The sequence below is a fragment of the Athene cunicularia genome, assembly GCF_003259725.1.
Source record: "Athene cunicularia isolate RWA chromosome 5 unlocalized genomic scaffold, athCun1 chr5_part2, whole genome shotgun sequence".
NCBI lineage: Eukaryota > Metazoa > Chordata > Aves > Strigiformes > Strigidae > Athene > Athene cunicularia.
In genome coordinates, this window is record NW_020799102.1 from 2801025 (window position 1) to 2823682 (window position 22658).

Consider the following 22658-nt stretch of genomic DNA (forward strand, 5'->3'; position numbering starts at 1 on the left):
CATTCTGATACATCACTTTTTATTTGAATGCTTCATTATTTTATTTTCTGTACAGAATGCTTTTGTTGTTGCATATGAAATAAAAGTTCATTTGAGTTGTCTTCATTGTTTAGTTTCCTACTCCTGGCATTTTAAACCTGGCTTTCATGCACCAGATTCTCATAATGGATGTGCCACATGGTGACTCTTTTAGACTCAGGCCCTGTCCATGCAACCCCTCAAGCTGTGTCCTTGCCTGCCCTCCCTCTCTGCATGTCCCATCTTAAGTTCTAGAGGAATGGGTTCATAACAAGCATCTCCCATTCTTTTCATGCCCGTTGCCTTATACTGTAGGTTTTTCTCCCCAGGGCACCTCACAGCAGTAGCTATATCACAGCCCCAAGCCTTCGTAGAGAAAGTTTGTTCCAGGGCTGCCGGTGAGGCTGGTGGAAGTTCAGAGAACTTCTGGCTTGAGCTGGGTCTCACAGGGACTCTTGTTTAGCGACTTGATCTTCTGCAGCCTTCCAACAGCCTGGTTCTTACATGACCACGCTCTTCAATGACGTTTTCATTTGGTCAGGGTTTTTTAAGGACATTCAGGTTGAAGTTACGGCTGAAGTGATGTTATGTTGAACTGAAATACATGACTTCTCTGTGATGGTTACCCTTCCATGGTTGTTGGGTGTATTCTTGGTCCTTAAGAACTTGAATGTAGGTTCATCAGCGCTGTAGATCTACACACTTGTAGTTTCATTGCAGAATCCCTGTAATAGTGAAAACCTGAATGGTAGCAGATATTTTTGATAGCACATCAAGAGCAGCACTGTGAGGGCACGGTGCTGGGCCCCACATGCCCAGCAGACAGCACAGGGACTGTGGGGTCACCTGCCTGAGCCAGGGATGGGAGCAGGTGCTCGGGGAGGTGGTACCTGCCCCTGCCCCTGTGCAACTCTCGACTCTGATCCCGCAGTGATACCAGATGGCAGAGTTTGACAGACTGTTTTCCTGCAGCAGTGCAGTCTGAGGCGGTTGTCAGTTAATGGTATGGTGCTTCTTTGGCTGCAGGATGGACTGGATTGAATTGATCTGACAGAAAAACTAGCTTTAAAAAAAATCCCCAACAAAAAACTTGGCCCCAAATTATTTTCAGTGACATCTGTCTGATAAATGATGTTCATACCTGTTCTAGCACAGCCTACTTTAAGCAGTGCTGTCATAAGCTGACTAATCACAGCCACAGTTAAACGCTTAGAATAGGTAACATAAATACTCTTTCCATCATCAATATGCAGTATAAATACTCTTCCTATCATCCTGCAGGAGATCACAGTACAGCGTGAGTTCGTGTGTGCCTGGTGCAGAGTGCATGCTCCTCTTGCACCCCAGCTCCTCTCTTTGGCTGAGGATGTTTTACCTCACCTCAGCTGATCCGTTTCAGATGAGAATTTATAGTCCGTATTTTCAATTTGATAGTAAGAATTTCATTACACCTGCTCTGTAGACCAAGCTTTATTTCACCTGAAGTTATTTTTTATTGGAAGAATAAATCTTGATTGAACAGTTCAATTCATATCTCTGTCATTAGTCATCCTCTTCAGTGAACTGATAACTGCAGTTACCTGACAGAAGTTTCAGGAACTTGAAGTAATCATGTCATTCTTGAACTTAATAAAGTGCTTATTGTAGTCTTGGGGGCAAAATGCATCTGAATAAAACATTCTTAAAGTTTACTACCATTTTTTAGAACTCAGTGTTACCAGAAGGCTTTTTATCAAAACAGGCTTTAAATACGGGAATGGTGCTTTCTCTAATAAAGCCATTTTCAGAGGTCTCTTATAAGAAAATAGTGAGCATAGCACTATAGAAGTTAATACTGTCTTTCAGGCAGGAAGTTGTTCTTTTTCACAGTAATAGTTTCATGTACATGAAAGAGCTTATTTAAAGAACTTACTGTGAATGTGTCACATTCTAGTCCATGAACAGGCCTTAGAATTATTTTTTTTCTAAATCTTTTGGAAAAGAGGAAAAAAAGAGCTACCAGCAGTTTAAGAAGTACTTTCAAGTCTAGTGTTCATCTCATAAATATATGCCATGCATTTTGTAAAACCACTAAGTTGATAGTTTAAGAAAAACCTTACAGCTCCATGGCAACAGGTGCATAGTCTGTCTGTATTCTTGAAGATAATCAAGGGGCATCAGGTTTCAAGAAAAATACACATTGTTCAGGTAACACCTCTGTCCAGCTTGCATTTCTGCTTGCAGGTGTTCTTAAGAAAATTAAGATGTTTCCATTTTAGGTAGGTTTTTTGCACTTTCCTTTTTACCCTCCACCTGCAATATTTAATTAAAAATGTTCAAGCATTTGACTTTGTTCATTAAAAACACCTGTGTGGTGATTTAAAGCAAGGATTTCAAAACTGTCACTCCTCCTAACTTATTTTGGGTAGATTTCTAAAGTTGTGGTGTTGGGAACGGATCTAGAGCTATTTTGTAAATGTCAGTAAAAGAGCAAGAACTAAATGAATGCATAGTTTGTCCAGTTCATCTTGATGTTACACTGCCACAAGTATTTATAAAAAAGATTTAGAAGAGAAAAATACAATTGACTGCACATGTGAAAAAATTTAAAACACAGGTCTTGTGATAGTGTCTAATACCGAAATAGAGAGTAACCTCAACAATGAACAGAATGGGGACTTGCAGTGTTATAAAAAGGATTAATTGCTTTGGCTTTCTGTGGGCAGAGGTGCTGGGGAAGTTTGAGGGTGTTAAAGAATAGCAGAGGTATAGTGGCCTGAAAGAGAATTTAGATTAAACGTCAAGAAAACAGTTTCTGTATATACTGTTACACTAAACATGGAGGCTATGCAAGAAAACCTAGGAGCCCATTTTCAGTCTAGAGAAGATCAAGTTACTTTATCATGGAATCCATGTGTCTTTCTGTGTGTTGCCACTTGCAGCTTTAGAGCCCTTTGTCCAATTCATCTCACTGGACAGAGAGAGAAAATAAATGTTTTATGAAGATACACTGCTGAGAGGGGCTAAAGATTGATTCAAGTGTCCTGAGACGAAGGCTTCAGTATGAATGCCTCCTTATCGGCATCTACCAGAGAGGGAGGTCTTGCATATCCTACCTGGCAAAAGCTTTGCTTAGAGGACACATCAAGTCCAACAGAGCAGGGAAGAAAAATGTACAAAACTTGAGTTCTGGTTCTCCCAGAAGCGTATTTCACCAGGGAAAGTTCAGACTAGATATTAGGAAGCATTTCTTTCCAGAAGGGGTTGTTAGGCGTTGGAATGGGCTGCCCAGGGAGGTGGTGGAGTCCTCATCCTTGGAGGTGTTCCAGAGTAGGGTCGATTTGGAGCTTAAGGATCTGCTGTAGGTGGGAACTGTGCTAGGCGAACGGTTGGACTAGATGATCTCCAGGGTCCTTTCCAACCTAGATGATTCTGTGATTCTGTATTTTATTTCTGATCCCTGTGACCGTCTGAAAAAAAGTGGTGGGTTTCTTTTCCAGTCACTATGACGAACATTTTACCAGGAAAATGTAAATGGCACCGAAGCATCCTTAAATGTGGGAGTCACAGTACAGTTTTAGGATAGGTTTGAGGGCTGGACTTTGCATTGGTGAGGCAGGAGGATAGTTCTGTATCCCACTGTCACATGTTTTTTCAGTTAAAGCTTTTGCAAAATGTCTGGCTGGTTTGTTCCAGGGCTGTGGGTTTTTTTGGTTGGTTGGTTTTGCATGCACAGTAAGGAATAGTAAATGTCTTATTTGGAAAAAACTCACTTAATCTTAGCATTTCCAAACCAAAGTAGTATAACCCTGGTTTTGGGATGGAAACTAAAAAGGCAGAGCTTCTACTGCAGAGCAGGAGCAGAACTGTGGGTGCTGTCCCCCTGAGGAGAAGCTTGCTTGAGATGTGAGGAGCAATGAGAACAGCATCCTTTGCTTTGCTGTCAGCTTGGACAAGTCATGTGCGCTTCACAGGCTGCCATTTCCCATCTCTGGCCCTCCTCCTGTGCTTCCTGGGGTCTGAAGAACATGTACGTTTTAGAAATGAAGTAATATATCTATCGTAAATCTCGTGATGAATGGAGTAACAACAGCCTATATGTACTGTATGTCAAACTTTATTTTTGTATTATACATGTACGTAGGTATCCCTGCATTTTAAAGCTGGTCAGAAGTTGCAACTAGGAGTTGCTGAATCATACAGTAAATTAAATAACTTTATAAATAGTCAGGTTGGGCTCAGAAGCAGTTCTTAAACCCCATTATGTAGAACACAACTTCCTTAGAAAAAAGGTGCTTGGGTGGTCTGAATGTTGTCACCTGGTTGGCTGTTGTATTAGATGTGTTATAAATGTACTTTTTAAGCTTTGCTTTTTTCAGTTTAGTGTTAATATTGTTAAAAGATTAAAAATCCACAGTAATTCTAACAGGGTACTGCTAGTAAGGACTTAATCTACATTCAGAAACCTACAGTCTCTTGAATTGCACAAATGTTAGCTGAGCATAATTTAATTTTTTGTACTTAAAGCTGTTGAAGGGACAGGATTAGACAAAACATGCTCTGCTTGGCCTGTAACTCGTTTGTGAAGTAGATTTGAAGCCTTAAACTGACAAATTATTAAATGTGTTTTGTAAACCTTAGGTAAAAAGATTGCAAAGCCAGGTAGGGTGTATTAGTGGAGTTACCACATGTGGCAATCAGGTCTGCCTGGAGGCAGCCCTCCTGCTGTTAACATGGGAGTTGAGGAACACTTCAAAACCAGCAGCACTGAGCCACCCTTCAAAGCTAAATGGAGGTTAGTGCTCTTCCCTCCCCACAGCATGTAAAGTGTCCCGTTGAAGTACCACCAGCACTGGCAACTGGATGGTGCAGCCAGCAAGGACCCAGCACATGCCCTTCTGCGCTCATGTAGAAGTGTCAGTTGATTTTATTGATGGAGTGCATGCTGTCGTCTCCATTTAAAAGTGGTTTGTTTCATCCCTGAAAATGTGGAATCCAGTCACATCACCTAGGGTGCTGGGGTTTTTAATAGCACAAGGTATCTTGTTCAATTGACTGGCATCCAAATCACTACACATTTTCATTTGTATACTGTGTATTTGACAGCTTTGTGCATGTGTTGCTTTTAAATTGCACATGCCATCCATTTCTTCTATAATTTGCATGGGATCTTCACACTAAAAAGCTAGGGAAAATGTTTTTTTTTTTTTTGAAACAAGGAAATAATTATAAAAGTTTAAAAATCAACAGGGAAGATTTAGAACTAGGAGTCATGAAATTCCCCTTTAAAATTATTTTGATAGTGTGCGTCCCTTTGGCCTTATTATCTTTTAACTCAATTGAATCTGTTAAAGCACAAACGAGGCCTTGTGGATAATTTAGAAAACTATTCGCTTTCAATACAGTTTCACCTCTGTCAATTATTTTCTGCTTTCTTCAACTCTTTTTTTTTTTTTTTTTTAATAAAGAATACGTGCATGAGTGTAAGATGTTTTACAAAAGTTTACCTACCCTGCTGTTTCATCCCCAGCTCAGTGATGCTGTTCTCTACACAACATTACACTTGTTTCCACAGTGACCTGCTGCTACAAGGCATTCTTGCTGGAGCAGTGGGACTTTCTTGTAAATAAGATGATATGCTTTCCATCACAGACGTTGAATAATTCACTGAAATTAAAGTGCATGATTCAGCTTCCTCAAAGTTAAGCCTGAACTAATTTGAGAGTGGTTTTGGTCAGTGGTGGTATATCTGGGAAGTTTCACTAAAGCCTACAGTGCTCAATGTGTTTTTAATAGTAGAACTTCACAAATTATTGGTGTCACTTCCTAATAACAAGTTTAATGTAATTTTTTGTGCTTAGGATATTTAGCTGCCTGTGATGGTGTTTCCTATCAAGAGCAAATGTTAATTTAATTTTCTCTTATCTTGCTTCTCATAAAAATATTTGCAGCTGGGTACTCACAGAAGTAAAGTGAGTTCTTTTCAGTGCTATTTCAAACCCGGTTTTCATTTTCTTTATGCAAGTGCCTGAAGCCTGCCCCGGTGCCCATGAGCAGTGTCAGGCTGCCTGGCTTTCCTGCTGCCTGTGCCAGGGAGGGGGAGGTTTGCAGCTGGTGCCGGGGTGACCTGCAGCCCGGCCTGGCAGTCCCCATCGCTGGTGCTTCCATCCATCGCCGCCCGCCGCCAGGCTCAGTGGGGGACTAGCTGGGTAATTCAGTTCAGACTCAGTCAGCGGATGGGAGTGCAGGTGCAAGTCCAAGCTGGATATGGAGATGGAAAGCAGGATGTCAAGTACACGGAGGAGTGAAATAGTGAATTTCATGGCAAAATTGTTGAACTGATGGCACAAGAAAATACAAGAATGCATGAGCTTAGATTTATTGAGATTGTAGTGCCTTTCAGTTGAATCAAATTGTCCACAGCACTGTTTTAGGCTCTCTGCCATCTTACTCCAGCATCCCTGTATCCATTTATGCTCACTGCCCTTTCTTGTTTTAATTTATCTCTGCCTCTGTCAAGGCTAGAAACCATTTTTTCCCCTCTAAAATGCTGAAGATATGTCCCAAGCTATACTCAGTCTCCTCTCTTACATTGCTTTACCTAACACATTTTTAAGGGTAACAGTTTGAGCTGCCACCACTTTTCTTTATCTTTCATTATTCATTTGGTAAAATCAGGTATGGGTAGTGGTTTATACATTAACATGCCTTTGCGTATTATTGAAAGACCAGGCTCACACATTGTTGGGGTTTTGTTGAGCAGAGAACCACAAGAGTTCAGGTTTTCATCCTGTTAGGGATGCTGATTCATAGGGTCTTTGGACAAGTATATACCTTCTAAAATCTGTGTTTTGTTTATTGCCCTGCCAGCTTTTTCTCTTCTTAAGAGAGTAATACCTAAATCCTAGCACTGCATATAGTAAGTGACTAAGGATTGGGTTTACAGACAGTACTTACAGTCTAACAAGATACTTAATTCATCAGTGGTGGTACATTTAAAAGTAGATAAATAGGTCAGCCTCACCTTCTGCAGTTTTAGGCTGCATTTAAAAGGGTGAAAAGTAATAAAAGATAAATAATGATTGTGTGTTTTTTTGCAGGGAAGCTTGGTCGCTTTCCACCAAGGATGCATTACCAGGCCACTCCCGAGGGACGGGCTGCTCCTCATTTTGCAAGGTCTCACCTTGCTGAAGCAGTTGCCAAAGCCAAGGCAGGTGGAGGTGGTGGTGGAAACACTGGTGGAACTGGGAGAGGTCTTGTGGGGCAGATTATCCCTATATATGGATTTGGCATCTTCTTATATATCCTGTACATTTTATTTAAGGTAAGACCAACATAAATTGAAAAGTCAGGGAAAAAACAACTAAAATATGCTGGACTTTTGTTTGGGTGTTGAAAGATTGTTGTATCCTGTGGTTTTTGCCATTTCAAAGACTGTAGCTAAGAATGCAGGAACGGGTATTGGCTTGTATTGGCCTCTGACCTCTTACAACTATTTTAAGGATTTTTTATTCCCCTTGGAAAATGTGTATGTCTAGAACAATGTTAGATTAATTTTGAGTATACACATGGTATTCTATTATGTGTGACTACATATTATATATACTGTATATGTCATGCATTCTGTTATGTATTTAAAGTGGAGAGAGGGAGTACAGTTGTTGCATACCTGCTGGAACACAAGCACCACGTCGTTGGAGAATGGGAGATTGTATGGTTGTACTGACCACGCTGGAACTACCCCAGCTGAGGAACTGGTAGAAAGCTAGTTTAAAAAAGCACAGTCGAAATTCCCCTTAAGTGTTTTACAGGTGATTTGAACTTCTCGCAGCTTTTTGTTACACAGACCTGACTTGTAGGTGATGACAATCATGTATGTGGGAGGAGGGAGAAGTGGACTTGTGGAAATGTGTTTTTCCTTTGCATGAGGGCTGAATCCAGACTGAGCAGTGACTAAACAGTTGAGCTTGCTCTGGACAGACAGAGGCAAGAACAAAGTGAATTGGGTGAACTGATCAAACACAGAGACGACAAAAGAAATAGATCACCTGCAGCTTCTGTATAGAACCAGCCAGGATCTTTGCTGCAGGTACAAAGTTGGTAAGGAATAATGGCAGAAAGCATTGAAAGAGGAACAAGTGGGGTCACATATAGTTCTTTCAAAACCTGTCCTTTATTTCACAGTAATTGCCCAATGCCTTTTTTTTTTTCCCTCCTGTACACAGAAGAATGGAACAGATAAACATTCTAAAATGAATACATTATTTTTGATGAGTTATGCTTTCACTGTGCTTAAAAATATCATTTGTTCGAAGTGGAGTTTTCAGCTGGCAGCATCTCCCAGGCATCTTTCATGGTTGTCTGTTTTTGCTGCTAGGCATGCTTTTCTGCAGTTACTTTCTGGCATATTTTAGTTTTTTATCTTTTTTTCTGTTGCCCTTGGGGCTTATGTATTGCTGTTGTGGTAACTCATAGAAGGGTCATCTTTTTTCACACTTTAGCTGGCTTCCAAGGGAAAAACTACCACTGGAGAGCGGAAATGCCCTGCTGCTGCACCTGGAAACATGAAAAGGAAAATCAGTGAGTATGACTTCAGAGTTATATCTTTGTAGCTGTTGACTCTGTAGAGGCATGGTCCAACCAGGTTCTTGAAGTTCTGGGCACACTGTAAAGCTGCTGTTTCCCTCTGTAAAAAACAGGCTAGAAGCTTCTGTGTTGGAATGAGCAAGAGTTAAAGTGAATTACTGCACTGTCACTTTCTAATCTCATTCAGCTAATGAGACTCCAATACAGTAGCCTGATCCCAGGGCCCCCCTGGAAGCAATGGCTTTTCATGAGGTTCACAGAATTAACCGTATGGATTTGCTGAAAAGCTATGTAGCTAATGATTAAATATAGATAATAGGATGTCCACCTATAATTATTCTACATTCTGTAATATTCTAATAATAGTATATAAAGATATTATTAAAAGCTACCTTCTTTTTTGAGTTTGTAAATTCTTAGCCATTACTGCCACTCCCCTACTTTTTCTCTTCCCTTTTTGTAATGCTCAAAATTTTGACGAGACCATAAACAGTCTTCTGAAATATTATTGTGATTTTACTTAAACATTGTGGGGATGGATTCAACTATTTGTAGACATTTATTAGATAGATTAATAAGCTTACTATTGATGATTGGATGGGTAGTTGCCATAACAGTATTTAAGTGTTCTGTGTTTAGCTGGCTAAACTGTAATAGGAAATAAAAGTACTTAGGGCTTTATAGAAAGTGCTAGCAGTAAGGTAATTCTCTTAACATAGCTGTAATTATCTTGACATTAATGCGTATATTAGGAATACCTAATGTACTCAGTGCTATAGATTGTATTTTCAGTGCACTTATAGTGCATTGTGCCTGGCAATTTTGTGCAATTTATTAGCAACAGTAATTGTATTTTTGTCTCTAATGCTTGGTAGGAGAAACTAACTTTGCAGTAGGTTAAATATTTACCATCATTATAACCCAAAGAACTAGTGATGAAAATTATTCTGCCTTTTTCTAGAGCTCTTCATTTGTTTTCCTAAAGCACTCATTGAAAGCTGTAGCAGAGCAGGGGACAAGTCACTGGACTAGGAACCACTAATGTAGTGACTTGGAAGGAGTAACTTCCTCCAAGGATCTTTGCCTCCCCTATTTTTAAAGTCTTAAACACGCAAAATAATGACATCAGTGATACATTAAGTAATGACATTCTCTGCAGAATAGAGATCTTTCCAAAAGCAGGATGTTTGTGGATGGCTTTTTCCATTCCTACTGTGTCGGAGTTCCATTGTCCCTTTGTGCTGCTTAAATGGGTGTGCCTGTAACAGCTGAATGTTTAGCTAACACAGGATGGTTTCATTTTATTCTGCAGTGGGGAACAATGAGGTCTCAGCTGTAGGATTTTGAGCATCAGCTATAAAAGCCAAACAAGGAGCCTGAGCATTTTTGTTGAATCCATGCTGTTGCATCTTTACTGTTAACACTTTTGGCTAAATAAAGCCAGTATGGGTGTTCTTGCATGTATGCATGTGTGTCTACTATCATACTACGGACACATTTTTTGAGAAGTGTGCCACCATGGAAATACTGCGCTGTGCTCCCGCGGCAGACACCACGTGGTTAGCCTGCCAGACTGTTAGTACTCACTGCCTACCCCAGCACACCTGGGCAGGGTTGGATGCTATCAAGTACATGAACATTATTCTCTTTACCAAAAATGCAGTTTCTCAATCCTTAGACTTGTTAGAAAATGCTCAAGTGACCTTTTTGTCTCTGTTCCCAAGGATTTATCAGGAAAATTCCATGAAAACGTATTAATTCTGCAGTAGACAGTGAAACATTATGGTTTAAAAAAAAAAAAAAAAAAGGTATTTTCTTTTCCCTAACTTTAATCTCCAGAGCATTTACTGTGGCTCACTGGCTCACTCTGATTATTGGGAGGTTGCTCAGGAGCCTTTTAAAGAAAGTGCTTTCTGTGTGTCCTATTACCACTGGCAATAGTCTTCACCTTCTAGTACCAGGAAGAGTAGGTAGAACTCTTTAAGGTGCACACTTTAGTTTCCTCAGAGCCAGTTTGGTTTGGTACAGCATGTGCTTGCTGTGATAATGGGACAGAGATACATTTTCAAAGCTCCTACTGACAGATCTTGGGATTTTATTTGTTTTACAGCTGACTATGAGCTCACTCAACTACAGGAAAAACTGAGAGAGACAGAAGAAGCCATGGAAAAATTAATCAACAGAGTAGGACCTAACTGTGACAGGTATGTTTCAAATTACAGCATTTGAAGGAGAGACTCTGCTCTGATTAGAAATTAAACTTCCTGACATTTTCTGTATTAAAATAGCATTTTTATTACTCCTTCAGATTGTAGAAATTTGGTTTTACACATCATTCTTTTTGTTCTGCAGTTTTTGTCTTTTCAGTGTCTATATTTAAAATAAAACATTTTTCCAACTTCATTTTCCTTAAACAGAAAAGCAACTATCCCTCCCGTCCCCCTTTGTACAGTTATTTAGAAGATAATGACATGTATGTGTAAACAGAAAATAAAACGTTTACATTTAAAGTATATAAAACAACCTGTCTTACATGATCAAAGTAATATTCTGAATGATTCATAAAATACACATATGTTTTATGTTATGTTCCAGTTATATGGATTATTTTTTCTAAATAGATATGCTGTTATAATCTATGTAAATGACTCTTAGAATATCCATAAAATATTTCTTTAAGGGCAGAACTGTATAATAATCTGGTTCCATAAGTTAGTTCTACCCTGTAGCCCGTAAATCCATGCATTTGCTTCTAAATATAAAAGAAAAAGAGTTATAAAATCAGGACTTAAAAATTTATTATGTTTATTAATGTTTGCTATAAATCTGAGATCACTATTCTGCATTATAAAGAAACACTGGAAACAAGTCTATGTTTTTCATAAGGGTTGTAACAACACATCAATAGGACAATGTATAACTGCGATGTTTGAAAATTTAAATACCATGAATATTAAGGTGACATTTGCAAGCAAAAAAGATAGCTGTTCAGGTTGTAATGCATGTTAACTTTTGGATCAGTCAAAGCTTGTTTTAACCCAGTCCGTAGGAACAAGTCTGTGCTCACCTTGCATGTTATGTTCATTTATGCTTCAAACCATTGTATTCGAGCATGTAGTTTTGCCCACTTTGCACCGTGCCCTGTGTTGTGGCTGCACCCGTCAAGGTACCAGGCTTGCCTGTGTTAGGCCAGGTTCCAGCAGGACAACCCCTAAGCTGCCCTGGCTTTGTTAGTGAAACAGAAGGATACAATTTTGACTGTTACTCATCTCTGTTTCGGACAGCTACCGCAATGCTCGCAGAATAGTACCTTTAAGCTGCCAGAAATAAGTTTATAAGATACTGTGCTGACTCTCAGGATAGGATATTTTTTACTGAGAAAATGGGTTTAGGGTCTGATTCAGTATTTGTTCCACTGTGTGTTATTGGCTTAGAGCCTTTGTTTAGTAGAACTTCCCTTCTTTGTTCAACCAGACTATTTATATAGATGGATCTAAAGGCCTCAGGGGAAATCAGAATCTGAATCTAATACAGAATTTTGTATGTAGCCTTTTTAAAAAGCAGGGGGAAAGCACCTCTAGATGGAGCAAATAGCTGTTTTTCAAATACACCCAGACTTTGAAGCTTTCTTAATCTACACTGTGATACTCATCGAGTCCAGTAATAGTAAAATAAAATGTATGGTTTGAAAGTGTAATGAGAGGACAGAGTACAGTGCTAGGCTTATTCAGTCTGGATGTTGATAGATTAAAAGGAAAGAGGAAGAGAGAAAAAATTGCTTGAGCTCCATTTATTAATATGCAGTTAAACAGAAATCCTTATGACAGAAAAGTCAGAGAAAAACTGGTATCCAATTTAAAGTAATGCAGAAAGCCCCCAGGTGGGACCATGGCCCATTATACTAGATATGGCAAAGCGACTCCCAGCCTGCCAAGAATCAGTAACCAAACCGAAGGGTGATTTTGCATTGTCACACCATTACAGGCAGTGCAACGGTGCTGACGTCTGAGCTCGTGCCTCGGTGTCCTCTCACTATATTCAGGAGTGTTCTCCTCCCAGCCGAACTGCTCCAAGATTCATCTGGGCTTTCTCCTTCTGGGGAAGGTTCTTAAAATCCAAAGGCATTCTAATTTTGTATATTTTCTTCAAAAAAGCATTGCTTTTGAAATCTGGGTGAGTTTGGAAGGACAGTTTATTCTCAGATAATGCTGTACCATAGAAAGAAATCCTGTTTCAGAGGAATAATATATACTGTGCTGTGTGATTTTATTCTGCTTTCTCTGTAGCAAGTTTACACGTTATTTTCTTGCTGTGACTTGTCCTGCTCATTTTTTCTTCCAAAAGCATTTGAATGAATTGAGACTGGAAAACCTCTCAATACTTTTAGCTAGTTTTCTCAGACGGCTTAGCCTGTATTATCCAGCCCTGTGTTGCACAAGTAGGCAGGCAGAAACTTAGATTTGCTTTTTTTTTTTATGAGGCTTGAAGACCAACCTCCAAACCAACCAAGGAGACCTCCTTCCAAACAAGAATACCAGTTTGAATTGCTACAGCCTTAAGTACAGAACCCCCCCTTGCAAAAATGCTTTCAAAAAGTACAAGTACAAATACTGTAATAAGGCCTATCATGTATGAGCAAGGACTAGAAGCACAGTAAAGAAAGCAATAGGAAGAAGGAACTACCTTGCCTGGTCTTTAGTAGCAAAACCACAACTAAACCCAGAGACAGACAAAGGTAATTGTTACCTAATGCACCCATTTAAATCAGTAGTACATAGTACCTAAGGATATCATGATTCACAGCTCTGAGAAACTCTTCCCAGCTCTTTTTATCAACAGGTTACAAATTTAAATTATACATTTTTGTGATTTATCATCACATCCTATCACTAAGGGGACGTTAGTATCTCCAGTTTCTAAATGTAGACCTTTATGGTCCAGTATCTGTCAGCAGAGATAGATAAGGAGCCTTTCTGGTAATTTGATGATTCAAAAATAAAGACTCGGTTGATGGTTATATAGGGCTCTCTGCATTGAAAGCATGCATATTGCTTTTTCCTGGGCTTTTGGCAGAGCATTTCAGTGTTGGGACAGTGATAGAACAGGTACAAAAGATTTCCCTACCCATTTTTACAGATGTCTTACCCATATTCTTTCCATCACTGTCTGTAAAATTTGGAAATTTGGAAACATTTTAAACTGAAGAATACTTGTAAATGTTTTTCTCAATGGGACTATTGTACAATGTTCTCTTGTAAAAAAAAAAAAATAATTCTGGTAACTAGGTAAGAGGTAGAAATAATGCAGCTCAATTAACTGTTTTTAAAGTCTTAGCAGGCTGTCAGTTGGAAAAGCTTACCTTTTTACCATAAACTGAACAAATGTGATATGGAAGAGAGAGAGAGAAGCTGTACTTTGTGGGGTGCCATTTTTGGGCTAGAGCTGCATTTTAATAATGATTATTTTAAGATCATGAAGCAAAAAAATACCAGTTGACGTGTCTGAGATATCATGTTAGATTATGGATTTTTACTGCACTCATGACAGCTTTTTAGGGAATGTTCTGATCTCAGTGTAAGAATAAGAAACCTTTACTTTACCTGTTAGTGAGCACGTTGGGACCCTACAAAACATAAGCATTGCCACTATAAAACGTAATAACTTGGAGCTACAGAGCAAAAATGATGATCTTTTCTTACAGTGTAAACCTTTTGCATCTGTTGTCCTCTTAGTATTCATAAGTGCACTATATCCTGGTAAATCTCCTGTACACAGGCATCCAGGTGTCTTATACATTGCCAGCATCCTACAGTAAGTCTTCTTAGAGGCCTTAAATGAAGTAGAAATAGTGCATGGGCTTTCGTTTCTCCCCCTCTACAGGGAAATTTGTCTTTTAAGTAAGATATGTGGAAGAGAAATATTCTGAAATACAGAGACCTTGTGTTGCAGTAAGACAGTAGTGATTTCTAATGTGAGTATCCAGCATATTAAGAATTTTCCTATATGAGATGCCACAGCAATGCAGCTGTATTGATTGATCCTTTTACCTGAGCTAGCGTATCACCCCATTGCGCTAAACAGAGAGGCCTCTGTGTCTCCATCCAGGTAATATATATTTGAATTACATACACTTTTGTCTATAAAAGGAGGATTAGTTTGGCAGTTCTATTACAGCTTCTGTTAAAGGCAGCTAGCTGACGAAACCATTTCTTTTTGTGTGCCTCTTAGTTCCCATCTCAGATTCTACATCTGCATAACCCAGGCTTTTGAGAAGATGCTGTCTCACACCTTTGCTTACTCTGTGGAACAAACTGCCACTGTAGCTTGAGGAGACTCAGTGCAACCTCCATGTAGCATTGGAACCATATCAGCTTTTCAAACTGTGGGGCAAAGTGCCCCTTGGGGGCAGCACAGAGAAGTGATGTTAAGTCTTATCTCAGTCAAACAGGTTAATCTGGGCAGCTGCTAATGAAACCAGTGGGCCTGCTCCTGAGCTAAGGTCAGTTACAGGCAACTCTGTGTGTGCAACAAAATTTAGTCTGGGATCAGCACGTTGATCACCATCACACAAACCAGCAGTATAATGCTAATCTCTTTGGCTTTAATCCAGTATGTCTCTGCTGCCTTTAGTGGAGTAACTATCATGTCACCATCAGTCCCATATATGTAGAGTAGCACAAAGTGGCTGTTAAAGTCTGCTTTAGTCACAGTAGCTAGTAAGAGGAAAATCTGAAGATGAACACTGCAAGTTTTCAAGTTTATGAGAATTCAGGTACCACAAACATGGTTTAGGTAGATACTAATTACCTAAATCCAAACCCATTAGTCTGTTCCCAGTTCCCCTCTTCCCATCTCACCCATAAGATTCACTGAGCAGCTGTCTAATCTTGGAGATTATCTGTCTATCTGATGGTCTGGAGATACCAGAGATCACCTGTCTGGCCTCACATACCGCCTGCAGTTCAGCATTCTGTGCGTGCCAAGGGCCTTCTCTGAGTAACCAGAGGCCTAAAACACAGCGAGATTTTTAAAGAGTAGTGCCTCAGTCCCTGAGAGGCTTGAACTGGCACTTACACAGGGATCAAACACCTGCTCAGGAACAACTTGTGACTCAAGATGAAACAAGCACAACAGTCAGAACCATTTTCACCCCTAAATACAGCCAGTGTCTTTCTCATTCTGAGTTATTAGAGCTCAGATCATCACTATCCAGATAATTCTTTTTTTGACCAGAAGATTTTTAGGAGACTACTTTTCTTCCAGAGAAAATAACATGTAATGACTACATGATTTTATCTGTTGGAAGTATTTTTGTTACAACAGCAAGTAATTGTGATCCTGAGCAGTAGTAATTACTAGATCAGCAGTGTAGAACCAGTCAGAATTACAGTTTACTTTTAATCCGATAAAAAGATAAGTCCTCTCCCACTCTCCCTCTGATTCTAAAGAGCAAGTTAAAGCTAAAGGTAACACCTTTTCATTTTTAAATCTTCCTTCCTGCTTCTCCCCCCAGCTCCCTGCCAGGCAGCATTGTCGACTCTGTGTAACGACATCATAATCTGTCCAACCAACGTTTCTTAATGAGGCCTTGCAAATGACCTTTAATGGTCATATTTAGGGATCATTAGACTCTTGAGACTAATGTCTCTGTGAGACATTTTGATCAGCCTCACAAGTTGTAGCATAGGTTCTGAATTACATTTTCTTAAACTGCTTCAAACAAGGCATGGCCCTCTTAATTCTCACCTAACACTCTTCTAAAGGCCAGAAATTTCTGTAGTGTCTTTTGTGCCACAATTCTTGCTTGTGTGTCATTTGTGCTCACACTGGCTGTACCTGCCTTTCTTTACCTGTTTAAGTTTGCAGGCTTTCTGGATAAATGGATAAACCTTTATACCGAGCTGAAGTGCAGACCACTGCAGCTGTTGAATAGTTATCATACTGCAGCCAGGTTTCTTCAGACTCTGCTGCTGGGCCAGCCAAATGGTTGGGTTCAAAATCTGTTAATAGTTTGTAAAAATAGTGGACTCAGTTCTGGTGTCTAATATTTTCTAGCAGGACTCAAAATGTTACAACAGACCAGGAAAAAAGGTTACTTCAGCAACTCCGAGAAATTACTAGAGTTATGAAAGAAGGAAAATTCATAGATGGAATCTCTCCTGAGAAGGAAGCTGAAGAAGCTCCTTACATGGAGGATTGGGAAGGTAAGCAAGAACCTTTCTTACCATTACCCTGATGAAAAAAATTGAGTATTACTTATAGTCCATTTTCAGAAATCAGTGTCCAGAACTTTGCAAGAGGTGGTTTGTTTTCCCAACCATAATAGAAAGAAAATAGATTTTGAGGCATCCAGCATTTCCTTTAGTATAAACACTACACTATCTGCTGCCAAAAGTGGCATATGAATATTCACATATGCTCCATCTGCTGCTGTGTCTTGGCTGCTGTAGGTTTATATCTTTCGCTTTCTTTGCTGGGCTAGATTTCAGGCAAAATCATAAACCCCTTGGAAATCAGAATCATGTTTTGGATAACTTACAGTTTTTACTTTTGATTAGTCATTCTTTGTTTGCTCCAACGTTGTAACAAGTCAACTCCAGGAAGTCTGGCTTTTAAAAATTCTTTATTTTAATGTCCTTTCCATTCCTCATTGTTTACTTGTTACATAAATGTGTTTTCAAGATATCCTAGTTGAGCTGCTCCTATCATAATTTTAAATGCAGACTTAATTTCTTGCTCTTTAAGAAGCTTTCAAAAATGATCCAAACATAAAGCATAAACAGTGGCCTCGAGCTCTGTTCTCTTAAATCAAGTTCATGATGCATTTTCTAAAACGAAATGCACACAGTCATTGACATATCTGGTTTTTCAACTTTATAAATAATGCTGTTTATAGCAAAAGTCTTCAAAACATGAAGCAGTCAATCTGTAAACAGAAGCAAAAAAAGAAAGGATCTATTTAAAGATCCAAGACATGCAGTTTTCACCTGTTAGCTGCCATAGCTTTCAGCAGAGCTCAGGTATTTACTCCTGAAAGTCAGGGTTGATATCCTGGCTCCCTAAAAATAAGTGGAGTTTTCTCATCATCTCCCAAGAAGTCATGTTTTGCACATTCTTGCTGTGGATTTAATACTGTGACATATACACAGCATTAAATAGATGACACTTATACTGGCAGTGCTAAAACCAACTGTTGTAACAAACCTGTGCATCCATCACTGAAGTCAGTACTACTTTTAAATGCCGCCAACACTTCAAGCTGCCTGTCACTTTATTCCTAAGGTTATCCAGAAGAGACCTATCCTGTCTATGATAATTCTGGTTGCTTCAAGCGCAAACAGGACACAATCCTTGTAGATTACCCTGACCTGAGCCAGCCCTCTGCAGAAGAGCTGGCAGAAAGAATGGAGGGCATGGAAGATGAGGAGCATCTGTGCAATGAAACCCTGCTACCTGATCTCACCATGGGAAGGGGTGGTCATGATTTAATGCAGAAAAAGGATGAGGTAACTGGCAGCAGTGATGAGGAGAGGGACCTTCATCACAGCCAAAGCACTGAGGAGTGCTGCTGTTGTTACGAGGATGATGATCCTGCTGTCATAGCGGAGAACACTGGATTCCACTATGAGAGCTGCAGTGAAGCAGAAGAGTCAACCCAAGAAGACCCATCTGTGGAGTCAGAAAATGAAAATGCAGCACTGAAAAAGCAAAAAGCCAGTGATTCAGACGAAACAGGCACACTGAGAAAGCGCAACACGAAAGGACTTGAGTAATAGGAACAACAGTGGATGTTATCTAGATGGTGAAGATAGAGGGCATAAACTGTCATATGTGTGTTTTTCGTTCCCAGTGAAGACTTCTCTGTGTTCATCTTCTTATACCAATTTCATTCCTGTGGTAACAGTCACATCATCGACCTGAACTGGAAGCCAGTGCCCTCTTTCATGTAGTCTTGTCGTGGCCTTACCATCATGTTGCCAGCAGCACTTTGTCCTTGCTTTTTGGAGACTGGTATCTTGGAGTAGATTATTTGTTTCAGATACTTGTGATTCTTTCCCTTCTGATTCTGAAGAAAGTTGGGTTTTGTGTTTTTTGTTTTTATTTTTTTCCCCATTGTCATCCCAGAGTTAACCAAATGTCTCTTCTGGTTTTGTCAAAAACATGTGTGCTACCATTTGTGAAAGTTAATCAAATCCATATATATTTATACAATTACCAGGAAGCTGGTGGAGAAAGTATGCCTTCTTTCTCTTACCTGAATGTTAACTGATCAGCAGAGCAGACTGGTCACACACATGACTCTCTCAGCTGTGTCATACCTGCTGTACACCCAAGAAACTGTTGTCACTACAATCCACAACACTCATATGGTACCCCAACCCACAGCCCATTTCCCAGCTTATTCCATGCTGCAGGCCAGTAGTCTAATCTATGGTGTGTCCCAAGAAGAACACAAGCAAGACTGAAATGTATGAGTTGTTCTTTGTCTTTGCCATAGCTGTGGTGAAACATCTTGGTGAAACTCCCAGATGAGTGCAGGAATCGGACCATACTTTGTGTTAGAGACAAACACTAAAAATGTCCCAGGGAATTAAAAAATAAAAGAAAGCAGCGAGAGGGTAAACCTCAGACGGAGAAGTGGAAGAAGAACCGATGGAAGTGGATCCGCGTCCTGCACAGCTCCCTCCGTGATGCCACAGGACGCCCGGCCCAGCCGCCAGCCCTGCCGTTAGCTGGGAGCCCAGCCTCCACACCTGGCCGTCCCCTGGGCTCACCCGTTCCATCTCCCAGCATCGACAGTTACTGCCTTGATTGCCACGGGTGGTGTGAGCCCTTCTTTGCTATCCCACATCCCCTCCGCATGTTCAAAAACCCAAACAACCCTCCGATAAACCCAAGAAAATACCAGTAAAAATGCTTTCCTCTGCTCTTGTTTGGTACTTTGGTGACTGCATCTGGATCCTCTGTCCCCTCCTGGTCTCCCAGTCCAGGAAAGACACTGAGGTGTGGGGTGTGGGTCCAGCCCAGGGCCCCTGGCATGGGGTGGGGGGCACACAAGGGCAGGCTGAGGGAACTGCCTCTGGTCATGAGGGTGGGGAGACACTGGAGCGGGTTGCCCAGAGGTGTGGATGCCCCGTCCCTGGAAGTGTTCAAGGTCAGGCTGGCTGGGGCTTTGAGCAACCTGTGCTAGTGGAAGATACCTGTCACCCTCACCTCTGTGCCTGGGAAGAGCATGGAACAGATCCTCCAAGAAGCTAGGAGCAAGCCCAGGATGTCAATACCTCGCTCCAGGACTGGTGCCAGCACCAAAACCTTGGCTTTTTAAACCATGGAAGAGCCTTCAAGAGATAAGGTATGCTGGGGTCTGACGGGATCCACCTGTCCCAATGGGAAAATGTGTGTCTTTGGCCATAAACTACGATAAGCTGTGAATGTTTCTAATGGCCGTTCGATGGTCAGTGTTTCTGTACTGAGGAGCTTGACCAGGCCCTGATACAGCACTGAGTATGAAGACACACACAAATTTCCTTGATAAAGGCAGCCTGATGTATCAGTGGGGACCCTCACTACAGCAGTAGAAAGCATTTGTAAATCCTCACACTGTGGTGTTGAGCAAGGACCGCCAACCTCAGTTATCCCCTGAGGGTGGCCTAACCAGTAGGCTGTCACCTGGTATCGATCAGCATGTCCTTTGGAGCTGTTTCACTTGGCACTGGGAGTTGTATTCTCTTTGTATCAGTGAGAGAAATATAAAGCAATTCAGATGAGTGTAACATGCTAAGCTTCCCAAGTAATAGCAAAAGTTTAATTCCTAAATTCAGTCTGCTTTTTGACCTTGCTGTCTTCCAGTCTCCCATGGCCCTTACTGAATGGTCATTTTTGGCAGACAAGTAAAAGCCCAGAATTTCTTTTAAGGCCCCTTAGCATGGGTAACTAGAGAAGTCAGCTGCATCCTGTGAGTTAGCCTGGTGGGCCAACACAGTCCCCATAGACACACCAAGCAGACATTGCACTGGAGTGTGAGATAAGAAAGAAATTCTATCACAGCACTAGTGAAAAAAAAAAAGCCAAACCAAAATCCAGTGAGTTTTCCTTTACTAACACAGAGACTGGTTGTTAGAACATCTTGTAATACCTGTAGCAGAGCTAAAGGCTTCGTATTTCTTTGCAGCACCAACAGGAGAAAATGCTGCTAGTGCGGGTTGACTGTGTGGTGTCAGAGTCTCAACAGTTCAGTCTGGAGGTGTCCATCGTCTTGGCAGCCCCACCCCAGCTACCAGTAAGTACTCAACGTAGCTAGGCATACCTCATACAGCAGCTTACCAGCAGTCTTCAAACTGATACTCCTCCTGTTTATATGACACTTCCTTTTCTCTCTTTGCTTCAGCTTTCCCCCCTCTGAAACAGAAATGTCTATTTAGATACGCATTTTAGAAAAGGATTATCTCACAGGTGTGTCCAGCATTCTTAGTTATTGATTGTTCACTTTTAGCAGAGGGCATTCATAATTTGAAGAAGAGCTTATCTGAACAAAATCAGGATTCTAAAAGGACTTCTACTAAACAAGTAAATCAAAATCATAGGTCAGAACATAAGTAAACATTTGGAAAAAAATTGTAGCAGCTCAGGGGGACACCCAGTGGAAGCAGTCAGGCTTATGAAAAGTACATGCTCCTTTACTTTCAGTGTTTCCCACCTAGCAAATTAAATGGCTGTAGCTTTTAATAAAGGTAAAAGAAACAGCACATACATTGTTTAAATGAAATATTCTGATAAAAATAGAATTAAAACCCCACAGAAGTGCTTAATTTTTCATGGATATTTGTTAATGGTTACAGATCATTTCAGGCATTCCATGGGATCAGAAAAAAAGTACAAAGCTTAAGATCAGTGCTGGTCCCAAAAATACTGTAACAAGGACTAGTTATCAAATAGTATCTGGAAAACAGATAACCATGTAAGAAGTTTATGACCAAACTTACTGCATTAGCCTTTAGTATTTATACATTGGATTCTTTCCTTTTCCAGCTAAGAAAATTAATATTAATTTTGAGGTCACAGAACAATGTAGTGCAATAATCCTCTATCTAAATGATTTTTACTTGCACAACCTAATAAAAACATTGTTTCTAACCTCATGTATCGCAAACACTGGACAAGAGAACCCAAGTAAGAGTTAGAAAATAAGCTATTTTTCAATGGTGTTATATCAACCACACAATTCAAAGCAAATGAACATCAGATCAGACTGAGCATCCTCTGTACAAATACAGCTGGAAAGGTTGCTCTAGTCAAGTGACTTTTCTCAGCTTTGGGGCTTCACCAGTTTTCAGGAGGGGCACAGATTCCTAGAGAGCAAATAGACACCTGACCATATGCTTGTTTTTGTCAGTGATCTTCCCAGGATGGCTTAGATGGTTTCCAGAGACCATTCCTCCTCTCTGCTGGTAACTACTGTTGTGATCAACCACACATCAAAATGCAAGACTACCCAAACCTATATTGTTCCTGACAGGAAACTGCAACTTGTCACTGAAAGTTTCCCAGACAACAAGCTCTGTTTGCATTGCATTCTGTTTGCTACAAGTTCTGCTTTGTAGTCAGAAAATTTTCTGTTGTCTAATCTGACTACAATTTGAATCAGTTCTGTCTATCAGAGATAATGGAGGACAGAAACTTATCTTCTGCTTTCCAATAGCTTTTTACATGTTCGAAGCTTGGGGGCTTTTTGTAATTGAGCAGCTGATCATCCCAGCCTAAGTATAGCTCTTTGCTCTTGTCCTTACTGAACTACATCCCAGGTTTTTCTGACCATTTTCCAGACTAATTTTGATAGAAATGAGAAGGCCAAAAATTCAGTCCTTTAGCTAGACTTGGAAAAAAATGGTTCACCTCACAGCAAACAGCACTGAGGTAGCAGGAATGGGACAGGATTGTCAGGTGGTAGGGACCTAAGGCAGCAAACAATTGGGCCTCTGCTTGGCTAGTGTTCATTAGGAATCTCACCCTCCTCTTCAGGAAGAGGGGTAACAGGAGTATTTATAGTGTGTCCCAAGTTAAAATCTTTGCACTCA

At 40.3% G+C, this 22658-nt stretch overlaps 2 protein-coding genes across 3 annotated transcripts in view; one reads left to right on the forward strand and one right to left on the reverse strand.

Annotated features, from left to right (window-relative positions):
- Positions 1 to 7102: 7102 nt before the first annotated feature.
- RIC3 (RIC3 acetylcholine receptor chaperone) overlaps positions 7103 to 22658 on the forward strand; it is a 28067-nt gene continuing 12511 nt past the window's right edge. For both annotated transcript variants that reach the window (XM_026850615.1, XM_026850616.1), the window contains exons 1-6: positions 7103 to 7321; positions 8499 to 8577; positions 10694 to 10787; positions 16639 to 16787; positions 17866 to 19936; positions 20756 to 20863. In XM_026850615.1, coding sequence (XP_026706416.1) covers positions 7124 to 7321; positions 8499 to 8577; positions 10694 to 10787; positions 16639 to 16787; positions 17866 to 18356 — 1011 coding nt within the window. In that variant the 5' untranslated portion in view covers positions 7103 to 7123 and the 3' untranslated portion in view covers positions 18357 to 19936; positions 20756 to 20863. The remainder of the gene's footprint in view (positions 7322 to 8498; positions 8578 to 10693; positions 10788 to 16638; positions 16788 to 17865; positions 19937 to 20755; positions 20864 to 22658) is intronic.
- TUB (tubby bipartite transcription factor) overlaps positions 20858 to 22658 on the reverse strand; it is a 156577-nt gene continuing 154776 nt past the window's right edge. Inside the window, exon 15 of the mRNA XM_026850610.1 lies at positions 20858 to 20982. Coding sequence (XP_026706411.1) covers positions 20981 to 20982 — 2 coding nt within the window. The 3' untranslated portion in view covers positions 20858 to 20980. The remainder of the gene's footprint in view (positions 20983 to 22658) is intronic.